Genomic DNA, 17,341 nt, shown 5'->3' on the forward strand with positions numbered 1-17,341 from the left:
AATGGAATGAAGTATGTGTTTACATTAAATGGCCGTCTGTGTAGATAACACCCGCCTCCAATGGCAATTCAGCGGAGTTTTCAAATAAAGCCGTTTAACAATGGACAGGGTTGGCAAATATGTCATACACTCAAACAATCGTATGTCTGGTCATCCTGAAATTGTAGAATTGGCAGAAGATTGCTGACTTCATACAGTTCAGGTAGGTAGGAATACAAACGTTGAATTCTGATGGCGTGATTGTTACAATGGTTGAGGTATGTTACAAACTATCACAGACACTCAACTATCACAGGGGCAGGAATGGCTGCAGGACTTTCCGTGTTTTTGAAGTTGAAAGATGGAGAGGGTCGGGTAACAGAGTGCAAAGGGAGTGCGATGGCAGATCAGGGACAGTAAGGCAGATGCAGAAAGGGAGGACAACGTGGAGCGTTCGTTTGTTAATAGACTGTGAGACGCACACAGAAACATGAAGGGCGCGATCTCCCCATTTGGAGTATTCTATACAGCCGCCCACCAGATTAACAAAAGAAAAAAAAACGCAACGGGAACACTGAGGAACCGATGGGGAGCGGAACATGGACATCTGTCAAGTTATTGGCACGGGGAACTGAAACTTCCACAATATTCTTTGACACCTCCCCAGAGTAAAATGTTTCGGTATGACATAATTTCTCAGTTGTGTCCAGGAAGGATTCATGTCACTATAAGAAGACACGCGGACCAGCGAACAGTCCATACCGGATCTAACATTAGAAAAGGAAACGGGTCAGGTGAAAGATCTCTCCGCAGGTCAGCATTTCAGAACGATAGGGCAGAACACCCCGACATTTAACTTACACGGGGATAGGACCAGGAGCATGGAATGTATTTAGTTGGGGGTCTGCCATGCATGGTGCTACCTGGCAGGAGCTTGGGAACGTAAATAGGGAAATGATGTACTCAGGGAAATGCGCAAAAGATATGTGGAGATTGTTGAGGGAACACTAACATGGAGTTCATTATAGGCTTCTCTCATTGAGACAGGGCAAGAATGATAGCGTAAAGTAACCCTGGGTGACAAGAAAGTTGGAAGAGCTCGTCAAGAGGAACAAAGAAAAATACTTAAGAGTTAGGAAGAAAGGACCGGGTATTGTTATGACGGGTCACAATGTAGACAGGAAAGTATTTAATAATTGTCTTAAAAGAGTTAGAAGGGGGGCTTGAGAAGGACTTGGCGAGTTGCACTGTGAAGAACAGGAGGAGACTGGGGTGAGTGTGGGCAGATCAGAGGGAAAAGAGGAAGACTATTGTCTGGAGTCCAAGGAGGCAGTGAAGCTCCTTACTGAATACATGGATGAATGTAAACACTGCGTAAAAAGGCGGATTCGCCAGATCATGCCGACGCTGAGAAAGAGGATGCGCTGGAAACTTGGAAAACATTATGATGGATGATTCCCCGATACCGGAAGTGATATAGTCCAGCTAATACTGAAGGCGAGCGAAGTTACTGCAGAGGTTTTGGACAGGATATTTGTGTCTTCGCTGGTCACGGAAGTAAAACTAGATGATTGGAGGGTGGAAAATATTATTCATTTGTTGACGAAAGATAATAGGGATAATTCTTGGAATTATAGACCAGGGAGTCTTACATCAGTAGTGGATAAACTACTGGAGAGGATTATTGAGAGGAAATTAATGAGTATTTGGAGAAACTTAGCCTTGCTACGGGAAATCAACATGGCATGTTGTGCTTTCTGAGCCAGATTGAATTATTTGAAAAAGTGAAAATAAAACAAACAGAAGAATCAGAACAGTCGATGTGGGTGCATTAATTTTGGTCAGGCGTTTGATCAGTTCCCCGTAGTAGACTCATTCAGAAAGTCAGGAGGCAGGTGATCTAGGGAAACCTGGCTGGTTGGTTCACAATTGGGTTACTCACAGAAGGCAGGTGATTAGAGTGAATTCTGTCTGGAAGACAGCGGGCAGCCGTGTTCTGCAAGGAGGGTCGAAATTTCGGTACAATTTACAACTATATTTGGTCTCTGCAGTTACAGTGCTCCGAGAAATAGGACTGAGGGAAATAACCGATTTAATCTGACCACCCAGCAGCAGCTGGATATTTATACAGTTAGGGCTGACGATGTAAGCAACTCGCTGAACTACTGGTTGCAAATGACTTCAAAACAATCTTTTCCAACGGAGTCCTACAACTTAAAATCAACTTTTCAAAGTGTTGAGCAGCAGTCTTCTAAAATGCCAATTCCAAATTCCCAATTCAACTATACGCCAATTTATCCTAATGCCAATTTACCTCTGAAATGTGGTTTTATCGTGACGGGTGTAGATACGTTCATATTTCGATCTATTTAACCCTGAATCTACATGGCCGGTGTGGAATCCGTGTCTCCCTCTGAAATCAATAATAAATGAAACATACAAAACTACAGAAACTAAAAACGCAGCGACAGCAAAGCAAACATCCGGGCTCACACTTGTCTTCCTTCAAAACCATCGCAGGCAGTTGTAGAATACAGAATAAACAACTTCCAAGCAAAATGTCTGAGCATGTATTCTAAAGAAATTAGGAGAGTAAGATGTGGAGCGGTGAGTCTCACATACAATAACGCTTCATAGAATTTCGAAAAAATATGCAGCCTCCAAATTTCGCATTAGTTCCTGGAAATCACTTCTTGCAAGGTGACACTTTTTTTTGTCACGTGTATGGTTGAAAAGATGATTAACCCAGGCAACCTGTTTGTATTCTATACCTTCACAGTGCGGTCGGCGTCAATTTTGACCGGGCCCAAGAATCCCCTCTTGTTCTCAGTGTCTATACTAAATTTTGAACCACAGATCTAATTAGAATATATAAATAGCCTATCTGATATTATTAAATTGTTGATTAATCCTTAATTAATGTTTCAGAAAATCTAAAATCCATTCAGTACATACGGGTGAAATTTGACCAGGAGCAGTCTCAATGCACAAACATTTGCAGCACCGGGTCAAAAGTATGAACTTTTAAAATATTTTCATTTCGCGCATTTTGAGTCTTTTTTAGAAAACGTCAGCAAATTTCGGCTAAAAATGGCATTTAGGGTGTTTTTAACTGCTGTCAAATGTCAGAACGGGTCAAAATTGACCCAAACAGTATGCAAGGGGAAACTTAATCATCCCCCCCCCCAAGAAAAACTAAAGAAACACACGACTCACATAAGGCCATTCACGGCCGTAATCTTTCTCTTTCTCCTTCAGTTCAACTCACTTATTTCCAAACCTTGTGCTAATTTTAAATCCGCAATACATTCATATTTCCAAAATATCGCAGAAAATGACATTGCTCTTATTTGTTCAATAGTTCACAACCATCTGCAATTGTTATTATACAACGATTAATAAAGCCTTTCGACTCCAAGACAAAGAGATACAGAAAGTAATGTATAGCCCACGAGTAGATATTCAGCATAATTCAAATATGACGTTCCCACAACTCCAAGCATTCAACGACTGCCAAGATTTTTTGAGGATGTGACTAAACACATTGATTAAGGAAGAGAAGTAGATGTAGTGTATGTGGATTTCATCAAGACATTTGATAAGGTACCCCATGAAAGGCCTATTGAGAAAATAAGGAGGAATGGGATCCAAGGGGACATTGCTTTGTGGATCCAGAAGTGGCTTGACCACAGAAGGCAAAGACTGGTTGTAGACGGGTCATATTCTGCATTGTGGTCGATGACCAGTGGAGTGTCTCAGGGATCTCTTCTGGGACCCTTACTCTTCGTGATTTTTATAAATGACCTGGATGAGGAGGTGGAGGGATGGGTTAGTAAGTTTGCTGATGACACAAAGGTTGGAGGTGTTGTGGATGGTGTGGAGGGCTGTCAGCAATTACAGTGCGACATTGATAGGATGCTAAACTGGGGTGAGAAGTGGCAAATGGAGTTTAGCCCAGATAAGTGTGAAGTGCTTCACTTTGATAGGTCAAATATGACGGCAGAATATAGTATTAATGGTAAGACTCTTGGCAGTGTGGAGGATCAGAGCGATCTTGGGGACCGAGTCTATAGGACACTCTAAGCAGCTGCGTAGGTTGACTCTGTGATTAAGAAGGTGTACGGTGTATTGGCCTTCATCAATTGTGGAACTGAATTTAAGAGCCAAGAGGTAATGTTGCAGCTATATAGGACAATTGTCAGACCCCACTTGGAGTACTGTGCTCAGATCTAGTCGCCTCACTACAGGAAGGATGTGGAAGCCATAGAGAGGGTGCAGAGGAGATTTACAAGGATGTTGCTTGGATTCGGGAGCATGCCTCATGAGAATAGTTTGAGTGAACACGGCCTTTGCTCTTTGGAGCGACAGAGGATGAGAGGTGACCTGATAGAGGTGTATAAGATGATGAAAGGCATTTTCCCCAAGGCTGAAATGGTTGCCAGAAGGGGACACAGTTTTGAGGTGCTGGGGAATAGATACAGAAGAGATGTCAGGGGTAACTTTTTTAGTCAGAGAGTAGTGAGTACGTGGAATGGGCGGCCGGCAGCGGTGGTGGAGGCGAATACAATAGGGTCTTTTAAGAGACTTTTGGATAGGTACATGGAACTTAGCAAAATAGACAGCTATATGTACGCCTAATAATTTATAAGGTAGGGACAAGTTCGGCACAACTCTGTGGGCCGAAGGGCCTGTATTGTGCTGTAGGTTTTCTATGTTTCTATGTTTCTCTGTTTCTATTTCTCTCCTCCAATTTCTAACCAAGGATCGGATTCGGATGAAATGACCCCTTTGTTGTATAGTATCGGGGCGAATGATCCCCATTACCACCGCGGCAGCAACAGATTTGTTCACTGTACTGGGACCACTGTCCCATCCACCTCCAGCCCGGAACTACTGTCTTTACCGCCTTACTGAAGGAGTGAGGGTATATTCCTGTAGTGTGTTACTCCCTTTATCATCTCACACCTGCACTTCCAACTTCTCATGCTGTAACCATCCATTTATTACCTGGTAACTATCTGGTAAGGCTCTGTGAGATTGGTTAGACTCGACTTACTACGCACTGGCCCTTACTGACTCTCTCTAATGTTCCTGTTTGTCCAGACACTTCCCTTCATTCCCCATGACCAGCGTAGTCTGAACACCGAGGACAATTCCTCATTATGTAATTCTTGACGAGTTCCTTCCGATCAAAACTGTCGATATCATCCAGCGGCCGGCACTGACATTTATGGCCTTTTGCTGTTAAATTCTTCTGCAGTGTTTCAGACGCATTGAGAGTAATCTGGAAAAGCAAGGCGTCGTAGCTTTAAATAATTAATCGATTGGACTTAAATAGTACGATACGGTATAGTAGATAGAGCATAGAACAGAGAATATTACAATACAGTACAACCCATGTCTCCCGAGGTTCCGACAGCCTTTCAACTAATTTAAGTTCGATCTAACACATCTCCACCATACCTGAATCAGAAATAGAAACAGATCGAATATCACAGGCATATTTCGTGAAATTTGTTAACTTTATGGTGGCAGTAAAAATTAAATACATGATAATTTAATATAGAGATAAAAAACTGAGTTGCAGGTGGCAGCAGGGAAGTAGCTGTTCCTGAATCGCTGACCCTGAGCTTTCGGGCTTCTGTATCTCCCTCCCGATGGTAACACTGTGCAGAGGGCGTGTCCTGCAGGTGGGCAACTTTAATGATGGACGCCAGGGTTACAAGAATCACCTCTCCTAATAATGATCTGTGAGGTACAGAGAATCTGTATTTGTCAACAACTAACTTCTATTATTTCAACCATAAAGCTCGTAGGTTCACACGACATCTTCACGCCATGACACTCCATGAACAGTCAATGAAGAGAAAGGTCATTACCCGGGAAAGGAGTGGACTCCGGCCAGAGAGACGAGAGAGAGGGACTGGGGAGAAAGAAACGGGACAGAGACTGGTGAGGGAGCGAGAGAAAGAGGAGGGTAGAGGAAGGCCATGGGGAGGGAGGCCATGGATCAGTGACGTACAGAGAATCTGTATTTAACAACAAGTAACTTTTATTAGTTCCCGCTCACCACGTGTCCGTGGGGTCCACCTTATCCACGGCGGTAGGTCTCTGGCTGCTGGAGAGTTATCGCACCTGCGTATTTGGAGCTCCCGAGTCTTCTACTGTTCCTCATCGACTGGACTGTTGGATCTCCGTCCCATTGGCTCAAGGTCACCTGACCTACCTGGGTGACCTTCTCATTGGTCATTGTACAGGGCTACAGCCAACATTGTTTCATGGTTCTGCTCACCCCAGCCTTGTGTATTCGTTTCTTAACACTCTGATTGATCCAAACCAGTTAAATGGGGAAACTCAGACAGAGTCTAACGAGATTATCGATTGCAGGTCTGGCATCTTGCATAAAAAGTAACTATTCCTCTAAGAATGGTCTCAGGTATATTGCTTTGATTAGATTGTCCCACAGCAAGAGTCAGTTCAGAGTCCACTCCTGGTCTCAGGTTTAGCAGATCATTACCTGAAGCTTCAGTTGCTCTGAATAAATTATCCAAAAACAAGAAACTGTTCAGAGTCCACAAAATGGGGGATACAAACTAACTTGTCTGCTTCCCCTTTCCTCGATCAGACTGCAGTTCCTTCTGGCCAACATTTCCCTCCCCTTAATCCAAAAATATTTATTTTAGGATTATTATCCTCCTGTCATTCAGTTCACTGCCCACAGGACTGCCTTGGAACCCAGCAGGTGTGTAACACTTACATTCTATATAAAAAAAAATAACATTTACTGACTAAATTCGCAAACCGTATACTGACAATCGCCTCTGATGTTTCATGGAGCTATTATCCTCACTTTTCTCCATTATTTGAGCCTTCCATCTTCTCAGTTGATATACGTTAAGCAATACAATTATCAGGGTACATGAAATTAGTATTACAGCACCATATGTTATTATTCTTACTCATGGATGTATTTGAGTATTTGTCCCCCAATTCCAAAATTTACTGAAAAAGCCTGGGTCACTCAATAGTTCATCTGCCTTACCAACGCGTGTTTGAATTAGTTTAGTGTGTTTAGTCCATTGATGGGTTATCTCCCTTGCCTCCTCCACAACACGTGTCCAGTCTGCGGTCAAGTGAGGAATTGGTGGCAATTCAGTAACAACACGGCCCCACAGATATTCATCTGCATCAGTCCTTTGGATCTTGAAGTTCTCATCCAATACTGTGTCTCCTGCTGGCTGAGGAAAGGTTCGTCCTCCAATGGTCAGATCTAAAGTCACATTCGCCATGGCGACATTGTGACTTTCCAAAGGGCATTGTTTCCATCCGTTGGTATAACTTGTGGCCCCTGTTGATCTATAATATGTCTGTCCCACCAATGCACATTGTAAGAAAGACTGATTATTCACAGGCAAAATAGGTAAAGAAAAAAAAATTCATAAGTACTGAAATCACAGTTTGTAAGCTTCTGCTTTGTCATTTCTTCTGAATAAGAGCAGTGGTCTCCCCCTTGATGGCTTCGAGATAAATCTATCCCTTTCCAGGTACCATTCATAACAATAGCATGTGTGGGTGGGTAACTTAAGGATATTCATTTATTCTCATGATATTTGCCAACATAGTGAACACTTTTCAAAGGGTAGTTGAATTATCTCAAAGGGTAATTTCAAAGGGTAATGTTGAATACTGCCCGACGTAAAACCTTCCTTTACCATCATCACAGGTACCCATTACTCTGTTGGTTATTGTAAGTCTTCTATTATGACACAATGCCACCTTTCTCCAACGCATTCTTTTATCTGCTCATCTGAGACCCAATTTCGTACTTGATGTGCATGAAGTTGTAACAAATTAGTGCCAATCATGGTAAGCAACCAACTAGCATATGTAGCACAGATCTCAGTCCTATACTTTTCCTTAGACGTGAGGTTCATGCGGTCAATAATCAGATTTGTTGCATCCTGAAGGGGCTTCAGAAATTTACTGCATACAGGGTTACTTGGGATGCATGTCGCCCAATCTGATTAGTTTTGTACCTGATCTTCGTAATTTTCTCCAGCAATATCCCTTATTTTCTGCTGGAGAGACTGTATCTGATTTTCTATTTCTACTTTATCTAGAGTGTGACCATTGCTACCCCTGATGCATAACCTGCTCCCACTAACTTTTCTATTTTTGACTGGCTTAAACTCACTCCTGCTTAATTGAAGGTGAGTAAATGAATTTCTTGTTGTAGGCGAGCACCAATCAGGCACCATTATTTCATTTAGATTAAAGATTGCCTGCATATGCTTACACCTTGGTTCCAAAGTGACAAATTCCCCGATATACTCTGACACTAATCCTATCCTGTTTGTATCACACTGGGTCTCACTATATTTAAACTCCGGTGTAGTTTCCCTCACTTGTGGGTGCGGAGTAGTGATTTTTCGAACAGTTTTGAAAAACTGGAAAGGGCCTGGCCCCTGACAAAAACTCTTCTCCGTGTCCGATAGTGCTTCCCCATTCTACTCTCCCCGTGTACTACATTTCTCTGTGGACAGTTTAGAATGACAGAAGCAAACTTTAAGAAACTTTTGGGGTGACCGCCCCAGTCGATATACCTCTTGTGTAAATCACTGCCCCACTCAATATACATATGAGTGCGATCCCACAGAACTGTAATCTTACCATGGCAACCATTACCTGAAGGCTGCCCAATAATGGACCTAGATACTGACTCATATGTCCCATCTGGGATACTGAATAATATCACCTCTAGAGTTTTATGGCACAGGAACTGTACCTTTCGTCCACGCACATTAAGCCATCTACTCCAGTATAACACAAGTTTGCGTCCTCAGTTTCTCCTCTGTTAGACCCTATTCCCCGTGTACGTTGAGATGATTTGTTTCCGTTCACTGAGTTTTTTTCCAAGCAACGACATCACTGTTGACACATTTGTCCGCTGTCCTGGCTCTGGACCAAAACTGACATTCATGGTTGATGCCATCGCAGTACAATACGTTGTTCTCTTGATGTTGAATTAACCCTGTGACGCACAAGGGTAATATCTGCTCATATTTCCAGTTTAAACGTTAAATTATCTTATTTCCATATTTTGTATCTGTTCTTCTAACAAATCCAATCTGGGCTCCCAATTGTCTTTGGACTCAAGCCGTCTGTCTTTTCTTACCCATTTTAGATTCAAAATAGGAAGGACTAGCACTGGCCTTTCTTACTTTTCCTTTGTTTTTTTTTGACGGAACTTCCGTGATTCTCAGGATGAGAGGACTGAAAATCAACCCCTTGATAGGACCTGTTCTCATCTTCTTGGGACAGTTGTTCCATCCTCGGGTCTCCCAAATCAGGGCCATCATGTTGTACATCAATTATTATGTGCCGAGGGTGATAATATCCCTGTTTCCTCCCCACCCGTTTCAGCTGGTGGATATGCTACCACACACTTTTATGTGGAGAAGTCAGCACTTAGTACACTGAAGGGCTTGCTTTGTCGGAGGGAGCTTCGCTCTGAATCTGACTGCGGTAGTCTGTGATGAAGCGGTACGGAGGGAGATTCGCATTGTGTCTGACCAGGGTTTCGTGTGTTCGGACGGGGCGGAGGGAGCTGCACTTTGTGTCTGACCACAGAGGTTTGTGATGGGACGGTGCCGCAGGAGGTTCGCTCTGTGTCTGATAAATGTTGAGTTGTTTCGGATGTTGTAGAGGTGTATCTGACCCGGGATTTTTGATTGTGCGGTGTAAGGGTCTTTCGTGGAAATCCCCCAATGTACCCATTGCGACCGCATGCTCCCTCTCCAAGGACGGACGGGCACGAACGTATCCTCGGAGGGCGCAGAAACAAGACCACCAGGAGATCTGAGATGCAATGGGACTTGGGAGTCCTCGTGCAGGATACCCTTAAGGTTAACCTCCAGGTTGAGTCGGTGGTGAAGAAGGCGAATGCAATGTCGGCATTCATTTCTAGAGGAATAGAGTATAGGAGCAGGGATGTGATGTTGAGGCTCTATAAGGCGCAGGTAAGACCTCACTTGGAGTGCTGTGGGCAGTTTTGGTCTCCTTCTTTAAGAAAGGATGTGCTAACGTTGGAGAGGATACAGAGAAGATTCACTAGAATGATTCCGGGAATGAGAGGGTTAATATATGAGGAACGTTTGTCCTCATATTTGTCCTCCTTGTAACCCGCCCCCATTCTGTACTGGGTGCTTGTATATGAGGAGCTTGGGGCTAAAATGCGGCCAGAACCTGAACAGCAGCCCCGGCTGATACTCACAGTCACACACAATTAACTGACCGGCGACAATAAGAGAGCCAGGTTGAATAATCAGTCCTGTTTCTCACCGTCACTCTGCATCGGGGAACCAATGTTTATAAAACTACACTTCGGTGTCCGAGATCGCCAGGGTCACTGCCGAGGAATTTGTCAATTTAACATCGTTATATCGGCCAGACTGCAAAATGAACCGTTACTGCCGAAATTTAGCAAAATAATTCTCTCCCCGGGTAATCCCACCCCGGGACACTGGTGGCACAGACTGAAACCCCGCTCCCCGGGCACTTCCTGTCTTTGTCATTCCCCGGGTGCCCACTTGGGCGACTTATCGAACCCGGTCATCCAGCGGTAGCAGCACCGCTGAAGAAGGGGCGGAAATACGTCACTGCGGGACCACATGACGTCACAAAGCGCGCTGCCGGAGTAGGAGTCAGTTACAACCGTTGGGAATTAAACCTGGAGCGCGGCCGTTAAAAGGGTGGATGTGAGTTAGAGGGGAGGGAGGGAAATAGGCCAAAATGTCCTTATTCCGCGGGCGGGGATGTTCACACAATCATTTGATCGAAATTTTACTGTCAGTCCGGGTCTGGGATCCCCTCAGTTCCTTCTCCCCAGTCTGACTGAACTGATTCTCCACCAGCCTGAAACAGATGGAAGAATAAAGATGACATAAACAGATTACACGACCGTGTCAGTAACAGTTCAAACACTGTAAATGATGACGTGCAAGTTCTGAGGGAAATTAGAAAAGTGATTTAGAACGAGGGCTGTTCCTGGCGTTGGGTGGCAGTAGGGGAATGATTTCACCTTTCATAGAGAATTAACAGGGATAATGCCGGGACTTGAGTTCCTGATTTACAGGGAAAGTTTGAATACGTGGAGAGGATAGGGTGAGTGCAGATTAGTCAGGAGAAGGCGGGGGATGGAGAGGCGAGGAGAGTGCGGATGGTAGATAGGGTAGAGAGTGAGTGCGGGGTGTGGAATAGCGAGGAGGTCGCGGGTGGTGGGGTAGAGTGGAGACCGCAGACGGTGGCACAATGAGTCGACGGCGGGGGCTGAGAGAGTCAGAACAACACCAGAGCTGGGGTAGAGATGTCAGGGCGGCGGTGGAATAGCAAGGAGGGAGCGGCGAGCAGGGAGCGCGCTAGGTAGGGTAGAGATGACAGGTTGTGAGACGAGGTTGTGCGGTAACGAGGAGAGCACAGGGGGCTGGGTAGCGAGGAGAACTCGGGTTGTGGTAGAGACGAGAGTGTGGGGTTCGGGTACCGAGGAGAACGTCGGGGCGGGGGTAGAGTGGAGATCGCGGAGGCTGGGACAGTGGGTCAAGTGCGGGGTGTGAGATAGTGAGGAGAGTACGGGAGGTGGGGTACAGATGACAGCGCGGCGGCGGAGTGGCGACGAGAGCGCAGAGGGTTGCGAGGAGAGCGGGGAGGGAGCGAGCAGAGCGCGGAGCTCAGGTAGCCAGGAAAGCGTGGCGGTGGAAAAGGGTGGGGACCGCGGTGGGGATGGGGAGCACGGAGAAGGCGGCAGTTCGGGTAGGGATGAGAACGTGCAGAGTATGGGGCAAGAGGGAGAGTGCAACGGCGCGGGGTATCGAGGAAAGCACTTAGTTGGGTACCGAGGAGAAAACAGGGGTAGGGAGTGAGGAGAGAGCTGGAATGCTGTGGCGAGGAGAGCGAGGGAAGCGTCTGCGAGGAGTTCGCGAGAGGTAGTGTAGTGAGGAGAGTTTGGGGAGTCGGTGCGCGATGCGAGCAGATGTTGGGCTGTGGGGTGGAGAAGAAATCGGAGGGGTGGTGGTGACAAAGATAGCGCGGGGGTTATACAGCGAGGAGCACGCGGGAGGTGTGGTAGTGAGGAGAGCACGGGGAGCTGGGGTCGAGAAGAGAGCGCAGAATGGTGCAGTGTACAAAGGAGAGCGCGGGAGTGGGGCTGTGGAGGCAAGATCTCCGGGGTGGGGCGGGCGAACAGCGCGGGTGGTGGGGCAATGATGAGAGCTGGGGGGTGGGGTGGCGCTGGCAGCGCGGAAAGTGGGAGTGTTGGCACATCTAGGAGAGAGCGGGGTAAGGGACAGTGGAGAAAGTGCGGAGCTGGGGCGGCAACGAGATCGCGAGGGTTGTGGCGGCGAGAGAATATGGGCGCAAGGAGACACAGGGTGTGGGGCGGTGAAAAGATTGCAGTGGGTGTGGGACGGAGAGGAATTCGCCTGGAGTGTTGGGTAGCGTTCAGATGGCGGCGCCGTGGGACGGCGTGATCGTGGGGTGTGTGTGGAGGCGAGGAGAATGCGGGGATCTGACAGGGAGTGCAGCGTGGCTGGTGGGGCAATGGGGAGAGCGCTGGTGGTGTGACAGTGACAGAGCGTGGGGAGCTGTGGTAGAGCGGCGAGCACGGGAGCAGCGTTAGGCTATCGAGGAGATATCGGGCTGTGAGTTGGAAGGGAGACCGCAGGGGTTGGGCAGCGAAGATAGCGCGGGGTTGGGGTAGAATTATGCTCGCGGGAGATGGGGTACCAAGGAGAACGCGCGGTATAGACCAGAGAGGAGAACGCAGGGTTGGAGAACAGATCTTGGGAGTGTAAGTTGGAGGCGATATCGCAGAGACTGTGGCGGCGAGGAGAGCGCAGGGTTGGATGGTGGTGAGATCGTGGTGTGTGTTGGCGAGCGGAGTGAGAGGGCTGATGCAGCGAGGGGATGGCGGGTTATGGGGCAGTGGGGAGAGTGCGAGCGGTTGAATGTTGAGGAATGTGCGTCCTCCGCACCGGGTATGCGACACTGCCGTGCTAGTGTGAGGTGCTCTAGACCATTCTTGTATTGCCCAAGATACGCAGGGCAGCAGTCACCCCAGGTTACTGTTTCCCTCAAGTCCGACACCAAGACACAAAGTTACAGCCGTTTATTGATTTGAAGACCAAGAAGGCATGGACAAGGAAGAGACAGGAGATCTAACAGGACTTGAACCGGTGTACTGGTCCGTATTCTGGAATTCACCTTCGAGTCTGGATGAGTGCGCCACGCTGACTTCATTAGGTTCTGTGTAGATGAGCGGCTGCCTATGAGTACTTACTGTACACATGCAAATCAAAAGCTGTGAATGAAGCAGGAGGTTCGCAGTCTGCAGTGGACTGGGTTTGTGTCACTTAGGTCTGGCGACCAGGTCTGTACAAGAAAAGCAGGGATGACTTGCAGAGAGCTATTTCAGGAGTGAAAGAACAATTCCAAGGATTCCAACTCCAGCGGGGTTTACAGATCATTACTTCCTGCAAAGCGCAGCTCAACGTCACGAAGGACAGTGATGCCTCAGTTCCAGATGAGCTCAACACACCTGATGCTCGATTTGAAAGGCAGAATAAAACTGCACTCTTGCTGATAACCGTAGCACCCAGTGAACTTGCAATCTGTCCCGGAGGCAGTCATCAGGAGAGTGAAGCATCGCAAGGGGGAAGGCCCCGACTGAGTACCTGGTAAGGTTCTGAAAACTTGTGCCAACCAACTGGCGGTATTCAGAGACATTTTCAATCTCTCACTGCTATATTCGTAAGTTCCACCTGCTTCTAAAGATCAAAAATTATACTGGTGCCCAAGAAGAGTAATGTGAGCTGCTTGAATTACTATCGTCCAGTCGCACTCACATATACGGTGCTGTCGTGATGCGAAAGTTGGTCATGGCTGGAATGAAGTCTTGGCCTATCGCCACAAAGCCTACGGCCGCTACGATCACACAGGCTCTCCACGCCGCCTTACATCACCTGGACAATACAAACACCGATGTCAGGATGCTGTTTCTTGACTATAGCTCTGCGTTTAACACCATCATTACCACAGTGCTGATTAAGGAGCGGTAGAACCTGGGCTCCGCATTTCTCTCTACAACTGAATCCTTGACTTTCTAACCGGTAGACTACAAATTGTGCAGCTAACGTATCCACCTCCCTCACAACCAGCACTGGTGCAACTCAAGATTGCGTGCTTAGCCCACTGCTCTACTCTCTCTACGTTCTTTAGACTGAGCTGAAATACCATCTGTAAAGTTGTGGATGATCTGACCATTATTAGCAGACGCCCAGACGGTGAGCAAAGTGCGTGCAGGAGCGCGATATGCCAGCCCGTTGAGTGGTGTCACAACAACAACATTGCACTGAACGTCAGTCAGACCAAAGAAGTGACTGTGCACTTCAGAAAGTGTGGGACGTACCAGTCCACACTGAGGGATCAGAGGTGCAGAGGAGAGCCATTTCAAGCTCCTGAGTGTTAATTTCTCTGAGGACCTAATGTGGTCGCAACATACCGATGCAGCTATAAAGAAAGAAAGGCAGCGGCTATGTTTCATTGGGAGTTTGAGGACATTTGGCATGTCGCCTAAAACACATGAAAACTGCTACAGATGTACCGTGGCGAGCATTCTGACTGGATGCATCAGGATCTGGTATGGAGTCACGGGATTATACTGCATATTATCAAAGCAAGCTGCAGACAGCTGTTAAATTAGGCAGCTCCATCTTCGATACCAGCCTCCGCAGTATCCAGGACATCTTCAAGGAGCGGTGCCTTCGGAAGGCGGCGTTCATGATGCAGGACCCCCACCACCTAGGACATGCCCTCTTCTCATTGTTACAGTCGGGAAGAAGGTACAGAAACCTGAAGGCACACACTCAGCGATTCAGGAACAGCTTCGTCCCCTCTGTCATAGGATTTCTGAATGAACTGAAACCCATGAAATCTACCTCACTACTTTTTTAATTTCTATTTTTGCAGAACTTATTTAATTTAACTATTCAATATACGTATATGTACATACTGTATATATTTTTATTTGTTGTCATGTATTGCATTTTAGACCTACCACAATGTTAACTAATTCCAAGACATATTCTATTAAAGTTGATACTGATTCTAATGACAGAAGTAAATTAAACAGTGTAAACTTCTAACATGCGGGAATAAATAAGCTGTTCCCGACTCACTCACAGTCACACACAATTAACTGACCGGCGACATCGAGTGACCGGTTGAATAATCAGTCCCGTTTCTCACCGTCACTCTGCATCGGGAACCAATGATGATAAAATCACACTTCAGGCCCGTGTCCGAGATTGCTGCAGATCCAGGGTCACTGCTGAGGTATTTGTCAATTTAATATCATTATACTGACTGCACTGCTGAGTGTATCATCCTCAGCAGAGTGACCTTCTCGCCAGATAATCAATCTAGGGACTGATGTCCTTTACTGAGCTTCGCCCCCGGACGCCTCCTGACTGCCTAATTTCCCAGGGTCTTCTTTGGGAAGAAATCCGGACCCAGGAATCCGGTGGAAGCAGTTCCGTTGGAATTTCATGACTGTGATAAGGAGTGGAGCTGGAGTCCGTTGGAATGGTTGGCTATCAACCCCGGAGCATGGCGATTAAACGGAAGGGCAGCGAATTGGCCAAATGTCCCCATCCCCTGGGCGGGGATGTTCACAAATTCAGATGTTCACAGGATCACTCTCAGTCCAGGTCTAGATTCCTGCAGAGAGCTCAGTTTCTTCCTCCCGGTCTCACTGAACTGATTTCTCACCAGCCTGAAACAGATGGAATGAAGAGGAAATAAACAGATTACACAACAGTGTCAGTAACAGGAGACTGGGGTTAATGTTTCAATAATGTTTCCCGCGGATCTGTTGATGTTTTATCGCATTGAACATTATCACAGACTCTCACCAGATCCACTCCAGACTCGTACGAGTCAGTAAGAGGCGGCGGAGAGCGGGGATTGATCGGTCTGTGAGCGAGTTCAATCCCAAATCCAGCCCCGTCAGTGTCTGGTTTGCAACGAGAGCGGAGAGGAGATCGTCGGTACCAGAATCTGTGAGACCAACACAGTTCAACCTGGAGATGAGAGAGAGTGAGGGTGAATGATACAGAGAGACAGGAGACAGTACAAATCCCCAGAGTTTATCAGTAACACAAAATTACTGATCACATTAATGATCTGTGTCAGACACCCAGTGACTGTAAACACAATCTCCCACAGTCTGGTGCTTACCCCAGTTTCTGTATTTTACACTTTGGGTTCCTCAGAGCCGTAGACACCAGTTTCACTCCTGAATCTCCCAGTTTATTTTTATTCAGGTCCAACGCCATCAGTGATCGGTTTGTACTGAGAGCAGAGACGAGATGCTCGGCACCAGAATCTGCGAGACCGACGTCAATAAGCCTGCAAATATAAGAAAGAGGGTAAAGCACAGGTAGACAGGAGACGGTACAAATCTCCGGTGTCTATCAGTAACAGAATTACTGATCGTATGAATATTCAGTGTCAGAAACCCAGTGACTGTGAACGCAATCTTTCACAGTCTGGTACTTACACCAGTTTCTGTATTTTACACTCCGGGTTCCTCAGAGCCGCAGACACCAGTTTCGCTACTGAATTTCGCAGTTTATTTCCGTTCACATCCAGCTCCGTCAGTGATCGGTTTGTACTGAGAGCGGAGACGAGATCCTCGGCACCAGAATCTGTGAGACCGACATTCTCCAGCCTGGAGATGAGAGATGAGAGTGAGTGTGAAGGACACGGAGAGACAGGAGACGGTAGAAATGAACAGTGTTTATCAGTAACACAATTACTGATCACATTAATGCATTAATGTTCCGCGGCAGACACCCAGTGACTGTAAACACAATCTCCCACAGTCTGGAACTTACCACAGTTTCTGTATTTTACACTCTGGGTTCCTCAGAGCCGCCGACACCAGTTTCACTCCTGAATCTCCTAGTTTATTCTCCCCGAGTCTAAGCACAAACAGAAAAAATGATGAACAACGTGATTCAAACCGTGGGTCTGAGGGAATTTCCCTCACTGGGATATTTCAGGAAACATTAAATCCTTCAGTAAATCACTGATCGGAGTTCCCATCACTGTCAATGTCCAGCTCCAGGGTATTCACCGAATGTCAGGAATTTAGCCTGTTGGTATGACCTTGATAACTCCACACATTCTGACTCATTCGCCGACTGTGAGCAAAATGTTCTTGATGTGAGAGAGTCATAAGGGCAGGGTTGAAGGGTGGGAGAAAGTCCCACAGTGAGGAAGATTTGAGAATGGGACCGTGTCGATG

At 46.6% G+C, this 17,341-nt stretch overlaps 1 protein-coding gene and 1 long non-coding RNA gene across 6 annotated transcripts in view; both read right to left on the minus strand.

The window, feature by feature from the left end:
* The window catches only part of LOC134341841 (uncharacterized), a 221,136-nt gene that overhangs the window by 185,723 nt on the left and 18,072 nt on the right, over nt 1-17,341 (minus strand). The window lies entirely within an intron of this gene.
* Nucleotides 13,120-17,341, minus strand: part of LOC134341831 (NACHT, LRR and PYD domains-containing protein 3-like) — a 31,683-nt gene continuing 27,461 nt past the window's right edge. For 4 of the 5 annotated variants that reach the window (XM_063039764.1, XM_063039765.1, XM_063039766.1 and 1 more), the window contains 5 exons: nt 16,929-17,015; nt 16,592-16,762; nt 16,270-16,440; nt 15,945-16,112; nt 14,983-15,805 (listed from right to left, as the gene is read on the minus strand). In XM_063039764.1, coding sequence (XP_062895834.1) covers nt 15,718-15,805; nt 15,945-16,112; nt 16,270-16,440; nt 16,592-16,762; nt 16,929-17,015 — 685 coding nt within the window. In that variant the 3' untranslated portion in view covers nt 14,983-15,717. Of the gene's footprint in view, nt 13,995-14,982; nt 15,806-15,944; nt 16,113-16,269; nt 16,441-16,591; nt 16,763-16,928; nt 17,016-17,341 lie in introns of those variants that run through there. The other variant, XR_010016875.1, reaches the window with a different exon arrangement.

Source organism: Mobula hypostoma, unplaced genomic scaffold (assembly GCF_963921235.1).
Source record: "Mobula hypostoma unplaced genomic scaffold, sMobHyp1.1 scaffold_75, whole genome shotgun sequence".
NCBI lineage: Eukaryota > Metazoa > Chordata > Chondrichthyes > Myliobatiformes > Myliobatidae > Mobula > Mobula hypostoma.